We start from the raw sequence: 13,696 nt of genomic DNA, 5'->3' as shown, positions 1-13,696 counted from the left end.
CTCTGGACTGCAGTGTAGACATGTCCTTAAAGAGGTTGGAAAATCAGTCTTCCTTCAGATGACATGTTGACTCCTAGTATGAAACATCTTGGCATGATTCTTATAGTTTAAGAATTATGCGTACTCTGCCTTTCAGTACCTCCCTTCTCAGTGTTTGGATAAATCATGCAGGAGGCCCACATTGAGTCCAATCAAGTTTGAATTTGGTCATCTTGAGGGAAGTCCTCTTTAAGCAGCAGTTTAAAAATTCAGTATTTCCCATCTCACAAACTTAGTTTGTCTTCCCCAGAAATGTAAACAAACACAGCTATATAGGCCACTTATATAGGTCACACAATTTTAAAAGACATTATGGGCCAGACATTTATAGGTCTTGAGGCACTGAAGATGGAGACAGTTGCCTAGTGGCATTTAGGAACATACCAAAGAAGTGTCCTTTGACTCTTAAAAATCTTACTCTATACTACTTGTTTATAGGAAATTCAATATAAAACTCTTATAAACTAATAGGAAAAATTCCTCCTTTTAAGGTCATTCAAACATGCATTCATTCCGGAAAAAAAATTCATAAAAATTCATACATAACAATTTGGTTTTAAGATTAGTTTTATCATCTCTATTCTTTTTTGCTGTCATTTTAAAAACAATGAATCATTCTTATTTTTCTTGAAAAGCAGGCAGTTTTTATAACCTTCCTATTTTGGAACTGAGTTATAGTTCATATGGCTTATCTTCTGACATTTTAATCGTGCTGAAAATTTGCTTTAAAGTTCACCGTGATGAAATCCATTGGAAATACAGAACATTACATTGTAAATATGGTTTATACTGTCATACAAACTATTCTTATCACAGAAGGAAAGGGGAAATAAGGTAGGAAGTGAGGAAATATCCATTTGCTGTGATAGGAGGCTGCATATATCGTATTCCTCTATTGCCTTCAAATCAAGTTTTCTACAGCCTATAAATAAAGCTTGTCAAATTAAATTACAGAAGCAACACTCTCAACTCATTTGCTAATCCAGTTTGAGGGGACTACATGATTAGATCATAGAAACAGCTCCTGATAAAGCCAGTATTTTCAGTGCTAACAAATAACAGTCATGGTTTCTTAATTAAAGGAAAAATAGCTGTCCAACAAAGAAACATACTAAGTTGAAACTATGAATATTCTTACATACATATAGCCAAAGATTGCCAGGAAATCCATTCAGTTCCATTGGATAATATTTCTCACACGTGACAATTTACAGAACTATTCAGCATTATTCGCCAAGAAAACAGAAACTAGAGGAACACTAAAACATGTCTGTAAGGCAGAAAAAGGGATGAACAGATGATTAAATGAATGACTAATTTTTAGGGGCCAGATTGCTGAAACTGAGTAATATTTTTCCTCATAGAAGTGTCATATAATTTCATAAGTGCGTTTATCAAAACATGGCCTTTAGTAACAACCTTTATTAAATTACATTTGGTAAGATGAACTCTTTCATTGTTTTGAGCTACTTGCAAAAGCTCAGTAATAACTGTTATGCAGTACTCTGTAACCGTCATTGATTTTTATCATAATTATTATATGCATCTATAAAGCATCCAACAACAGCCTTTTGGCAGAACACCTAATCATATTATTAATTGAAGATCAGTCTTTTCTTATGCAAAGATAGGGGTCTATAATCATGGGTTCTGGTGCCTATCTGCCTACCCCAAGGGACCCATACCTTATGTTAAGCAATCATTTGATTAAAGACATAAATAGTCTTGGAAGCAGGAACCAGAACTCTGAACTCCCCCTTTCACATGGATTCCCTAATTGCTAAGGTACAGAGCCATGCTCTCTACTGGTCCCTTTCCCTGGGGTCCCTAACTGCTAAACTGCAGAAGCATGCTCTATCCCTTTCTCTGGCAATCTTCATTCTTTGTTGCATAGAGGACACCTTCCACAGGACTGATTGTGGGTACCCCATTCAAAAGTCTATAACATTCTCCTGGGAAGCAAGAAATAGGAGTTATAACATCCTGAGGATGGAGTTAAATCAAGATCTACCGAATGGTGGATAAATGCACTAATTTACCAGGTTTTTATATAAAGGTGGGCACCAATGCTAACACTACTGCCTGCTTTATTTTGAAAGAAAGTGACCAAATGTTTGTGAGGTGCCTAATCCTGCATATATCCATTTGGCAGAGCACACCACCAGATCAGGTTACTTGGGCCTGTTTCTGGATCCTTCCATCTAGTTGGGTTTACTTGCTAATCTGCTCAGGTTGCAGCAGTTCTGGGAATGCACGGAAGGAGAATGAGAAGGGCACATGGACCTTTGAAATCAAACAGATGCACCTTGTGACCCAAGTTCTTAGAGGGTAACGGGGGAACCAAGATTGTGATTTTGCCCAAATAAATGGGAAGGTAGACACAAGCTTCTTTTGTGAGTTTGGTAGCAGAGCAAGAGAAGGGAATAGGAGGGAATGAGTGAAGTTTAAGAAGATTACAGGCAGTCCTTGCACTTACAGCGGGTTACGTTCTTGGAAAAGGCACTGTAAATCAAATCGATGCCAGTCAAATCTGATTTTCCCATAGAAACAATGTTATAATAGAGGGTTATGTTCCTGACCAAGGGCCTGATTCCCAACTTTTTACAGAAATGACCATAAACACCATATTTAAATCAACTATTTAATTTTATTTAATAAGAAGGTGAAGGAACACCTTCACCAGTGTGGACTGAATACTGAATATACTGAAATACTGAATACTGTATATAACTAAGCACATCAGGAAGCAGACTGAATATAACTAAGCACTAAGCACTAATCACCAAGCACTAAGCACATCATAATAGATCAAAGAATACAAGAAACTTAGAAGAATACCAGAAACTTATGGAAGCAGAAGCATGCTGGAGCACATGAGGAAGCAGACTGACATACGGTGCTAGATCCTTGTACTTACAGCCGTAAGTGTGAGGATCCAGAGCCATAAGTAATAATGTGGGCGTAAATGGCAGTGCACTGCAAGTGCGGATCACCACAAGTCAGAACGATGTAAGTCGAGGACTGCCTGTATATTGTTAATTCTTCCCCTGACCACGGACAGTTTATCCACTTACTAAGTTTTATTTTACAGTTTTTCTTATCAGAGAATGTGATTTTGCCAATCAGAAAATTCTTTAATATCAGCTTTTTATGTACCATATTTCACGGTGTATCAGGTGACATGGTGCATAGGTTGGCCCCCGGCTTTCCAATTGGAAAGGTAAGGATTTTCATAGGCGTGGTGTACAACTTGAGGCCAGGCTCAGCTGTTGCAGCACCATCCTCTGTGAGTAGTGCTGCCAGCGCCACTCAAAGGATGGGGCTACACCAGCTGAGCCCAGCCCAGCCGAGCCCAGCCCTATCCCCATTCCCATCCCTGCCCGCTTCCCCATCCCCTGTGAGTGGTGCCGAGCTCAGTGCTGTTCACAGGGGGTGGGGACAGGGACAGGCTTGGTGCTGGACTGGCAGCACTGCTTGCAGGGGATAGGGCTACTCCAGTTGAGTACTGAGCCCATTTCTGTCCCCGTCCCCTTCCCTGTCCCCTGTGAGCAACACTGTGCTCATCAATGTTCACAGGGGATGGGGCCAGACTCAGCGCTTGGCTGGCGTGGCCGCATCCACTGCAAACAGTGTCAGAATGGTGTATAAGTTGAGTTTGATTTTTCATACACAAAAATTGACCTTCAAAACCTGACTTACACACCGTGAAATATGGTAAAAATGAAGGTATAAAAATATCAGATATCTGCATGTTTTTTTTATTTAGTGTTTAATTAATTTAGCTATTTTCCCCTGTGCATTGTATAATATAGATGTGGGACTGTTTCTTTAATTTATTTTAAACAAGCTTTTTAGCTATAAAGAAATCTTTAAGACATTTGATTTGCCAAATGCCAACCAAGATAAGGATTAATGTTTGTACAAAAGCCCACCACAGAATATTGCTGTTGGTTTGTTCACTTGTCAGTCGAAAGTATTCTTCACGTTGCTGTTGAGAACAGAGAAAAGGCATATTATCTTTTAAAATAATATAAGTACTTCATACTTATACCTATGTATTCTCTCCCCATAGGCTAGAGAAAATAAGAAAGTCTTATACAATGTTTCATTCATTTACCTTCTTTTTTTTTAACCAGTGAAATTGGTAGTTACCACAGTTTAGTTGGAGTAGAGTTGGAGTGATGTAGCCATGATAACATTTTGTTAATATTTTTTATTGGACCACTGAATAGATGGAAGAGATATTAGACAAGCTTTGGGGCACAACACTGCTCTTCTTCAGTTTACAGTGCAGTTTTTACTTATTGCGGAATAAGAACAGGAGCACAAACAGTTATAACAGCTGGCAGTACTGTATGTTAAGTCCCTATCCCTTTTTATCCATGCTAATGTGTTTGTTTGACTATACCCTTAAATACCCAAGCCTCTACCCCTTTTCTCTCCTGGAATTTCACACCCAGCAGCTTTGTATAACCTGGACCTTTTGCAGGTACCAGATTGGAGTATCTTACATACGCCCAGCACTCTCATTATTGCAGAGCCCATAATCTGCATGAATGTCATCAGGATCAAGTTCTAAATATTTTATTGGGTTTCCTTACTTACTTTCTGCTATAGCTTAAAGCATTTTTCTAGGAGGACAAATCAGAACAAACTATAAAAGTCCAGTCCTATTCAATTTAACAAGTTATACGTGTTGTAGGCACAAAGACTTCAATAAATATAGAATTCATTCCTACATTGCAATCTCTCTCTGAGGGACGTGTTCTTTTGATAGATGCATATACACTCTGATTCTACAAAAGTTCATGTATGTGAAATTACTCAAACCTGTGTTTTCAGCATTGGGACTTATGCAGTAGAGTAATGGAGAGGAGTGGGGGTAACCAGGGCAGCAGCCCAGGTTCTGACATGGGGGAATGAGTGCAAAAATAACAGCTGCTACTACTGAGAGCTGACTGCAGCCTGGCAGCCACTGGATTCTCAAATTAGTTTTATAAACATTGCAACTTGTATTATATATTTATAGCTAGATTTTTAAAGTATTTTTACATCACATAGGTAAGTGGCTCCCATCACAACTCAGACATAAGCAATGGAAAACAGCTGCCCTTCCTTGGTACCCCCCCCTTTGTGAGCAAAGGGGTGCAGAAGACACAGAGTGGGCATAAGCATTGAGTAGACTGAGTGGGGAAATCAACTGCCACCACAGGATCCAGAGGGCTGCAGTGGCACAATTATGCCTGCCCCCCACTCTTTGATTCCTGATCCACCCAAACTTTAAAGCCGACTTCCTAGGAGGCTGAGTGGCATTTCTACTCAGGCAGTGGTAAAGCAGGTCAACTGACTTCATGACTCTTTATAATCTACCTAATTCCTGGTAATCTCTCTTCACAGATGTTAACAATCCTTTCTCCTCTTTAATGGTCTGGATGTTCCATTAATCAAGCTATTCTTTCTTCTACAATTTTGCTGTCTGTTAGCCATTCCTGGTAATCTCTCTTTCCTGTTTCAAAGCTCTGCAGACTGTTTTTAGTTCTAGTTAAAAACCTAAACTCAGGTGTGGTAATTTTAGCTCAGGTGTACATTAACTCAGGTGTAGAAGTGAATAAAAGTGAAGTGCTGTATGTACTGGATGCACTAGATTTTGTATTATGAATCAGAATAAGAGGTGTACACTTAATGACTACAGGATTAATAAAACATACTTTTTTATTATTTCTGCCTAGTTCGTAGTGCTTTGTTAAACCTAATTTATAATCTAGTGAATTAGTGCGCATTCTAATAGTGTTATATTTAGTTTTGCTTTGATCTTAAACTGAATAATATAGTTCTGGGCCACTGCATATTAGGAAATCTTCTGGTTTCTCATTAACTGCAGAAAAATACAGGCGTCAAACCCCATTTTTCAAAATCCTAGATCCGCCCATAGTCACCAGAGAGAAGGAGATGAGGAGGGAAGAAATGACTGTGAGGCAAACCATCCGTTCCTTGATCTCTGCTTAGGATGATACACCACCATCCTATGCTCTGGGATGTTCAATCTTATTTCATATGTTTAATCCTATATTCTAAATGTTTAATCTTGTTTGTTTAATTTTTCTGAAAATAATGCAAGGATCTGTTGGGCTCTTTGAGGTAAAAAGTAGAAGCAGATGGAAGGATTTTGCTCTTTCTTTCCAAAACAAATTCACCTCTGCCATGTCGAATTAATTATTAATTCAGAGCTTTCATACTGTATTTCACTTTACAGCTCCAGAGTGTTTGACCAGCAGTTATTAATACATATCTTAAATTTTAATTCATGCTGTAAATAATAGGACCAATTTGGCTAAGAATTAATAGTGTTTTAATGTAATTTGGTTTTTACATTAAACAATACATTTGTAAAAAATACCAATAGTATGTCATATAACATAAATCCAGATTCTTATCTGCATTTTTCTGTCTTATTTCTGTTAGGGAATATACATACCCTCTGATAGTTTTGTTCTTTGGATATGTGATGAATTTGCTCAATTAGATGTTCAACTCTAAAGTTAGCTTCATTAACTTTGTCCTTGGCTTGAGCAATGACTTCATCAATAAGATGCTCTCCAACTCTAATGTCCAAATGGATACGCTATGAACACAATTAAAAACACTATTATTCCATTGATTTATAATCTTCACATTTTAAAAAGTTCTTAACAAACAAATTGAGGGAAAATAATGTAAACTTCCCTCTAAAATCATATTTTTACTTATATATGTGTGCTTACTAAAAAGAGAATCAGATCTAGCATTTAAAATTCAAGTGATACATCTTTAAATTAAGTATTCACATGTTCTTACACCTTCCAGTTAGCAAGTGCTAACTTTAAGGAATGTAAAGTCATTCTTAAAGTTAGCACATGTTGCCAGAAGTTGCATGCTTGGGCTTAAAATCCTCTGTAACATGCACAGGTCTCACCTGCAGCAAGAGGGCTGGTGAACAGGAGCATGGCTAAGAACTGACAAGTCATCTGTGTGCCTGCCCTGCTTGCTGGCTGTATAGCATCAACACCCCTCCCACCCTATTGCATGTGCAAGTGTACACACACACTCACCACGTCCCCGAACTTGCCTTTGGCCCCGAAGCAGCACAACTGGGGCACCGGGGCAGTAACGACAGTGTACCACCACACAAGCGGCAATGGGAGTGTGTGTGCATGTTGCTGCAGCCACTGGCAGCAGAGATGAGGAGGGCTCTCTGCCATCCCATGTTCTCAGAGATGCACCCCTCTGCCTCCCATAATAGATTATGTTTAGAATCTATTTACATTTATATTGAAATGTAATTTATAGATTTATAATAATATGATAAATTATATGATATAATTTACTTTCCATGGAATTTTCAATTATTATACAGTATATGCCTCTCTGACAATTAGTAGTGAGGGGTGAGGCTGCTAGGAAATGTCTCAGAAATCAGTTCTTTGTGCCATGACCAAGCCACAAAAATTGCTTTGTCACACTGCAAATTAAGTAGACCCCTACTAATAGATAAGTAATGTTTTGCAACAGCATTTGTGTTAACTAATCCTTCTCCATATGACTATTTTTATCAAATGGGTTGTTCATCCTATTGATCAGGGCCTTGAAGTATTAAATATTCAAAGTGCTGTACTAGTATTAGTACCAGTTTTAAATTAGCTGTGGCATGACTCCTTGAAAATGAAAAGAAAGTCTTTCATCATGTTAATTCTCACTTTATCTTGTTCATACCCTAAGAAACAGCATGTATTGGATAAAGAGTCATCTGCCACCTCCAAGGTATGCCATTAAAACCAGATTATTTTAGGTATAAGCACTGAGTGAGCACAGTAAAAATAATGCAGGATGTTCTGTGTGGGGTTGTGGGAGGAGACCTTGAATTCAGAAGATTAAAAGGTTTACCTGTGTGGAACTGCTTGCCAGATCTGAGGTTAATACTGAACATATGAATTCAGTGACATATTTCCATAATCCCTTCACTCTTGCAATTAATTGTGCTCCAACAGTTCTGCACTATATGCACAGTTGTCCCACAGTTATTTCAAGCCTGGCAGTTTAGATGATATAAACGTTATCATGAAATAAAATATTTAAGCTGTTTGCTTACCAGTTTACTTCCACCAAAGGAAATAAGCCTTGTGGAATTAGACTGCAAACAAATACTATGCTCTCCAGATATATGGGATGTAAAGGAGAATCTTCCCTGTGGTCCATACAGTTTTGACAGCAATACCTATAATGTAAGTATTAAGCAAATTTGGTATTCATTTTTGTCTTATGGACAGCAGTATAAAGAATTTTATTTTATTTAAGCTTCTGAAGACATTAGGTTAACCTGAATTTCAGATGTGATTCAGAGAAGGAAAAGCAGAATAACTTAGATCTAAGCCGAAGGTAGAAAACCCATGTACAGTACAGTGCATTAAGGCTGTAATTTTCAAAAACACGTTAAAAGTTTGGTTTCTAAGGCCTTATTTAGGCATATCAATAAATGGCTTCACTTTCAAAAACACAGAGCACTCAGTGGCAATGCAGGTAATTGCTGTGAATTGCTGCTGGCTGCATCTTACTTAACTTGCTTTTGGAGGGAGGGACTAATTTTGGATAATCATTATTTTTCCAAATACAGCTCCTTACTTTGCTATGTGGCTTCAGTAGTCAATGTGCAATCTTTTATTCTAAAATGTTTTCTCAACAGGTTTTGAATATTGTATGAAGACAAGTTTTTTCCAAATCCAACAGTAATGTAAACAGATTAATCCAAGATTTAAAAATCAGGCTTCTATATCTATAGTTAAGTACATAAATAAAATATTTGATTGCAAACTCTTGTATAACCTGTTGCTGCTATCATTTTTACTGACAACCAATATATACCTAGCCCTTTTGAACACCAAACTATTCAAACTGCTTAAGGGTTTGGAAGCCTTAATTTTAGACTGTTTTTTAATATTGTCTGTTTCTTTTTGATAGTAAAAGTTTGAAGCACCAAGGGTCAGTACAAAAATCTGTAAAACCTTTCATAAGTAACACTTTTACCTCCTCAGTAGGAGTTGTGATGGTCACATACATTCCCAAGCCAGGAGCAGATTCAAGAAATGTTTGTTCGTGCATATCCCATTTTTGTACCATGTAACTCCCTGTGTGGTAGACAATAGATACAAATCTGTTAAGTACAAATATTAGTCTACTATGTAGCTTTATGTTTTTTATTTCAAACCAAGTTACTATGTACATGCAAAACAAAATTAATTATGACATTTCATACACCCAATTACAATCTTTCCAGTTCAATGCATAATGTTGCAGAATAAAAAGGGATACACTTTTTGGTGCCCTCCTTTCCATCTTCTAATTCACAGTGTTTCATAGCAGGTATACGTATTAGAAAATCATAGGTAAATATTTTAAGTTTTAAGCAAACTGATAATTAGATAGCAACATCTACCCACCAATTACCAAGGTTTCACTTGGAATGTCTTCTATTATACATTTCTCCTCTCTTTCCCCAGAGTGAAAATAAAAAGGCTGTGAAAGAGCAATCCAGAAGCAAAAAAGAAATCCTATCAGTTGGTTCTTCATGATTTTGATATACTCTAATTGTTCTTCTTTTGGAAAGAATTAGTTGCAAGTGATTATAGCCCCTTCCTTGTTTGGTGTCTAATCAGTGTGGTGGTTTGTTTTTTTTTGTGGGGGGGAGAGGGGAGGGCAGGAAGAATGTGAGAAAAGACAGCTGGTAGTTACACATATATAAATAACTGCAGCATGTTCTACAGAATGTGATAACAAGAGAGAGATTATTTGTAAAGTCTTTCCTAGCATGAAAGCATCAAACATATTATTTTGCAGGAATACAAGAATAAAAGATTGGAAGAGATCTCTTGGGATCTCCTTATTACAGGTGACTACATCATATAATCCTTTCATAAACTTGTCAAGTTCCAGCTTAACCCTTAGTTAACTCTTTTTGCCCTTACTATTCTCACTGAAAGACTGTTTCAGAGTCTTCTCTGATTAAATAGAAAGCTACTTTCTAGCCTATATTTACTCATGGCCAGTTTATATCTTGTTATTCTTAAGCCAGCTCAGAAGTACTAGGTATATGAAATGCTTTGAGAGTTAAATATACATAAACAATATCAACTATTGAGAACAGTGGGTTTGAAGCTACACGTGTGCTTCAATGTGCAGTAGCCTATTTTACTGTGCATTAGTGTGTCACAGCAAAAACTGTGCTAATGCACTAATGAACAGTAAAATTAGGCTACTGAGCATTAAGCATCACTTAAAAAGCAAGCGCTTTCACTACTGAGCATTAGAGTAGCATAACGCGTATTTGGTTAGTACCTCACATTAGAGGTACTAAATTTAATGCTCAGTAGCAAAAGCACATTAATGAACATATAGACACGTGCAGTGATTGTCAACTGGGGCACCACAGCACCCTTGATGCTGCAAAATCTTTTGAAGGGTTGGTTCTGTGCAGTATTAGCACCGGCAGATGTGCAGGCACCTACACACGATTCACAAGATAAACCCAGAGATTACAAATACAAATCCATTGTATCAACAACGTTCTGACCTGTTGTGGTTCTTCTGAGTTCTTTGCAATAGTAGAATTGCTGCATTATTTTTCCATAGTAAAAAAATGAATGGAAACTAAGAGGTGGCATTTTCTCCAGGGTGCCTTGAGTCTAACAAGTGGTACTTTGAGTCTAGAACTGTTGAGAAAAACACTAATTTAAAAGGACTAAAGGGAATACAAAGGGGAAACTGCAATACAATACAGTACAAAGGGGAAACAAAAAAATAAAATAACCTGAAATACTAAAATATTTAAACATTAATAGAAAGATATATAGAAGACATTTTTCCTAATAATATTTTAACTGTTTCTGATAATGTATATTTTATCCTCTAAAAAAGTAACTATCATACAACCCAAGGAACTATATATTTTCATATAGTTATATTTTGGTCTATGCTGTCATGATTATATTCTGGTTGCCTCATAAATATACCATCAGTTAATATAAATGTGGTGGGCTTGCCTATCTTTGCCCGGTTCCTTGGGCTTAGAGATTGCCAAAGCAATTGGTGGGGCAAACCCACCAATCAGAGACCAGCAGGGGAGGAGCATTGGGAGGAGTCTGCCCTGCCACTACATTGGGGCAAGGCAAGGAGTGGACCTAATTGAAGACTGTGCTTCACCTCCCCCTGATTGGCCAGTCTTCAATCTTGGGGCAGAGCCCCAAAAGGGTATATAAGGAGCTGAGTGCACAGCATGCAGAGGAAATGAGGAGGATGGAGAAGAAAGAAAAAGCCGGGGCTGAGGAAGAGCTGGGAAAGAGCTACCCAGGAGGTGCTTCCAGTTACCCTGAAGAGCCAAAAGACTCCACTGTTGGACAGAAGTGGCAGGCAGCTGCGTCCCCAAACCATCATCATGAGACAGCACAGTGAGCTGTCAGGCATCACTGCACAGAGGGTCTGCTAGGGACTGGGACCTTGGGAGCCACTCGAGGTGGTTCGGGTCTCCAACGCAGGCACAAGGCTGAATGGTGCAGGCATCACTAAACAAAGGGTCTGAGAGGGACCCGGACCTTGGGAGCTGCTCGAGGTGGCTTGGGTTTCCAACCCCAGCATGAGGCCAGCACTGGTGCAGACGCTGCTGCATGGTGAGCCACTGTCAGGCCAAGGGCCTTTGGAAAGGGCAGGGGCAATTCAGGCCACATTCCCTGCTGCCAGGTGCGAGGGCCTGTGGGCTGCACAGGCTCCACAGTGCAGTAGGCCTGTACTGGAGCCCCAGCCCTGGGCATGCATGAGGCAGCCCAGGTCTGTAACCTGCTGAGAAGGCCAAGCTATCCAGATGTGTGAACGAGCCATGCACCCAATGTGGGGACTGAGACAGAGCACCCACTGTAGGAGCTGTCATAACCCAAGGGTATGATTTTGTGTGCACTTCGGCACTGCAGAATTATTTCCCGCCACGAGGAGCTTTCTTTGCATGGTGCAATTCTCAGTTGCATGGAGAAAACCCCGGTGCAAAGGAGTTCCCACCACTCGCATGCAAATTTGTGTCCCACTATTGGCTGTTTCTAAATTATTCCCACGTGGCGGCTAGCGATTGGCTTGCTAGCTGTATAAGAGGTTTGAGCGGTTTCCGCCCAAGTTGGAGGAGGAGGACTTCACATCCATCTCGTGAAGAACTCTAAGCGCTGCGGAGCCTAACGAACCCAGCGTGTGCCTTAAGAAGGATATAGGGGCCTGATCAACCTCTAGCCTCTCCCCGTCGCCGAAACGCTATCCCTTGACGAACCCCTTCCCTGCGCGCTCAGTCCACGGAGCCTAACAAGCTTTGTGTGTGTGTATCCAGAGCTCTGCCTGAGTTATTTCAAGAGGCTTGAGTTTTCTACGGGTCTTGTTCGTACGAGTTTTGTAACTGCAACTTAAGCGAAGTTTTCTCCTACCTGCACCGCAACCATCTACGGTGTAAGTAAAATAATCTTTAATCAACTGCTACGCGTCCATGCCTAATTCTAGTTCGTCGTGCCTGCTTTCCCCGACCCACGTGTCAGGGCTGCTGGCCACAGCCCGCCGCGTGCCCCTGAAAGCCTCGGACCGCTCCCGGCCCGCACAGGAGCCATTTGCTTAGCTGTGGACAAAACACCGGGAACGCTTGCTGGACCCTACTCGCTGGGAAGCGTGAGTTCTTGGGCAAGTGGTTTCCCACCAGGGAGGGACACAGGGACACAGTGGATAGCCCCATCAGAGGGGGTTTATGCTAGAGAGAGAGAGACTCCTCTAGAAGGGGGTGGGGGGGAGGTATTTGGGATTTTGGAGTGTTTATTAATTGCTTGCTGCATCTTATATTTTGGAGCATTTATTAACTGTTTATTGTGCTTTATATTTTGGGGTGCTTACCCATCAATTGTTGGGACATACTTTCCCTCTGGGGATCCATGGGTGAGGTATCTTTCATGAGTCTTGGGGACTGCTGTTTCGTTATTTGCTGACTTGAATATATTATATGTAAATATTTATCTTTATCACCTATTCAGTTTATTCTATTCCCTCCCCTTTTATTCTGCACCTGAATAAGCCATGTACATAGTTAAGATATTGTGACCTGGTCTTCCTCTACAGAGACACCGGTAAGGGGAAGCTATGAGCAAGCTGCAGTTTCCATCTCCAGCATGTATGCCCTGCTGACCCTCCCCTTCTATTGGAGAGGGGAGTACACACTCTGGTAAACCCAGGTAACATAAACAGAGCTTATGTTGCTACATAAATAAAGGGACCAAGAATTTTAGAATTTAGAAGGAAAAAAATCTGTTTGCGTTACAGATCAACAATAGGACCAACAACTGTGGAGTACGTGTTTTCTGAGTTTGTATGCTTTGCTATGTCCTTGTGACTTTTGAAAGTTACTTGTGTGATTTTGGTAACCCTCTGGGAAGCCGAGCAATCCCAATGTGTGAGGTTTTAAAAATCAATTTAGTAAAGATGTTTCAGTCACCAATAAGAATGCTACCATGACCAGAATGTAGTGTGCAATATTCACACCAGTCAGTGTTACTGGTATATAAAATTACAATTAAGCTATATACAGAGAGAACCAATTTAGGTCCTTTAGATTACT

At 39.6% G+C, this 13,696-nt stretch overlaps 1 protein-coding gene across 2 annotated transcripts; it reads right to left on the bottom strand.

Moving 5' to 3' along the window:
- Window positions 1–594: 594 nt before the first annotated feature.
- LOC102368394 (transmembrane emp24 domain-containing protein 11-like) lies at window positions 595–9,725 on the bottom strand. 2 transcript variants are annotated; one of them, XM_006033354.2, is made up of 5 exons: window positions 9,510–9,725; window positions 9,097–9,197; window positions 8,165–8,290; window positions 6,515–6,661; window positions 595–4,027 (listed from the first exon to the last, which is right to left on the bottom strand). In XM_006033354.2, exons 1-5 carry the CDS (start codon window positions 9,637–9,639, stop codon window positions 3,878–3,880), a joined length of 654 nt encoding a protein of 217 aa, XP_006033416.1. In that variant the 5' UTR covers window positions 9,640–9,725; the 3' UTR covers window positions 595–3,877. The 2 variants fall into 2 exon arrangements, with proteins under 2 accessions (XP_006033416.1, XP_025070906.1); XM_025215121.1 differs by lacking the exon at window positions 8,165–8,290.
- Between the last annotated feature and the right edge of the window lie 3,971 nt (window positions 9,726–13,696).

The sequence above is a fragment of the Alligator sinensis genome, unplaced genomic scaffold (genome assembly GCF_000455745.1).
Source record: "Alligator sinensis unplaced genomic scaffold, ASM45574v1 scaffold214_1, whole genome shotgun sequence".
In the NCBI taxonomy this organism is placed as follows: Eukaryota; Metazoa; Chordata; order Crocodylia; family Alligatoridae; genus Alligator; species Alligator sinensis.
The sequence above is the reverse complement of the archived record's forward strand: the minus strand, read 5'-3'. Positions and strand labels throughout refer to the sequence as shown.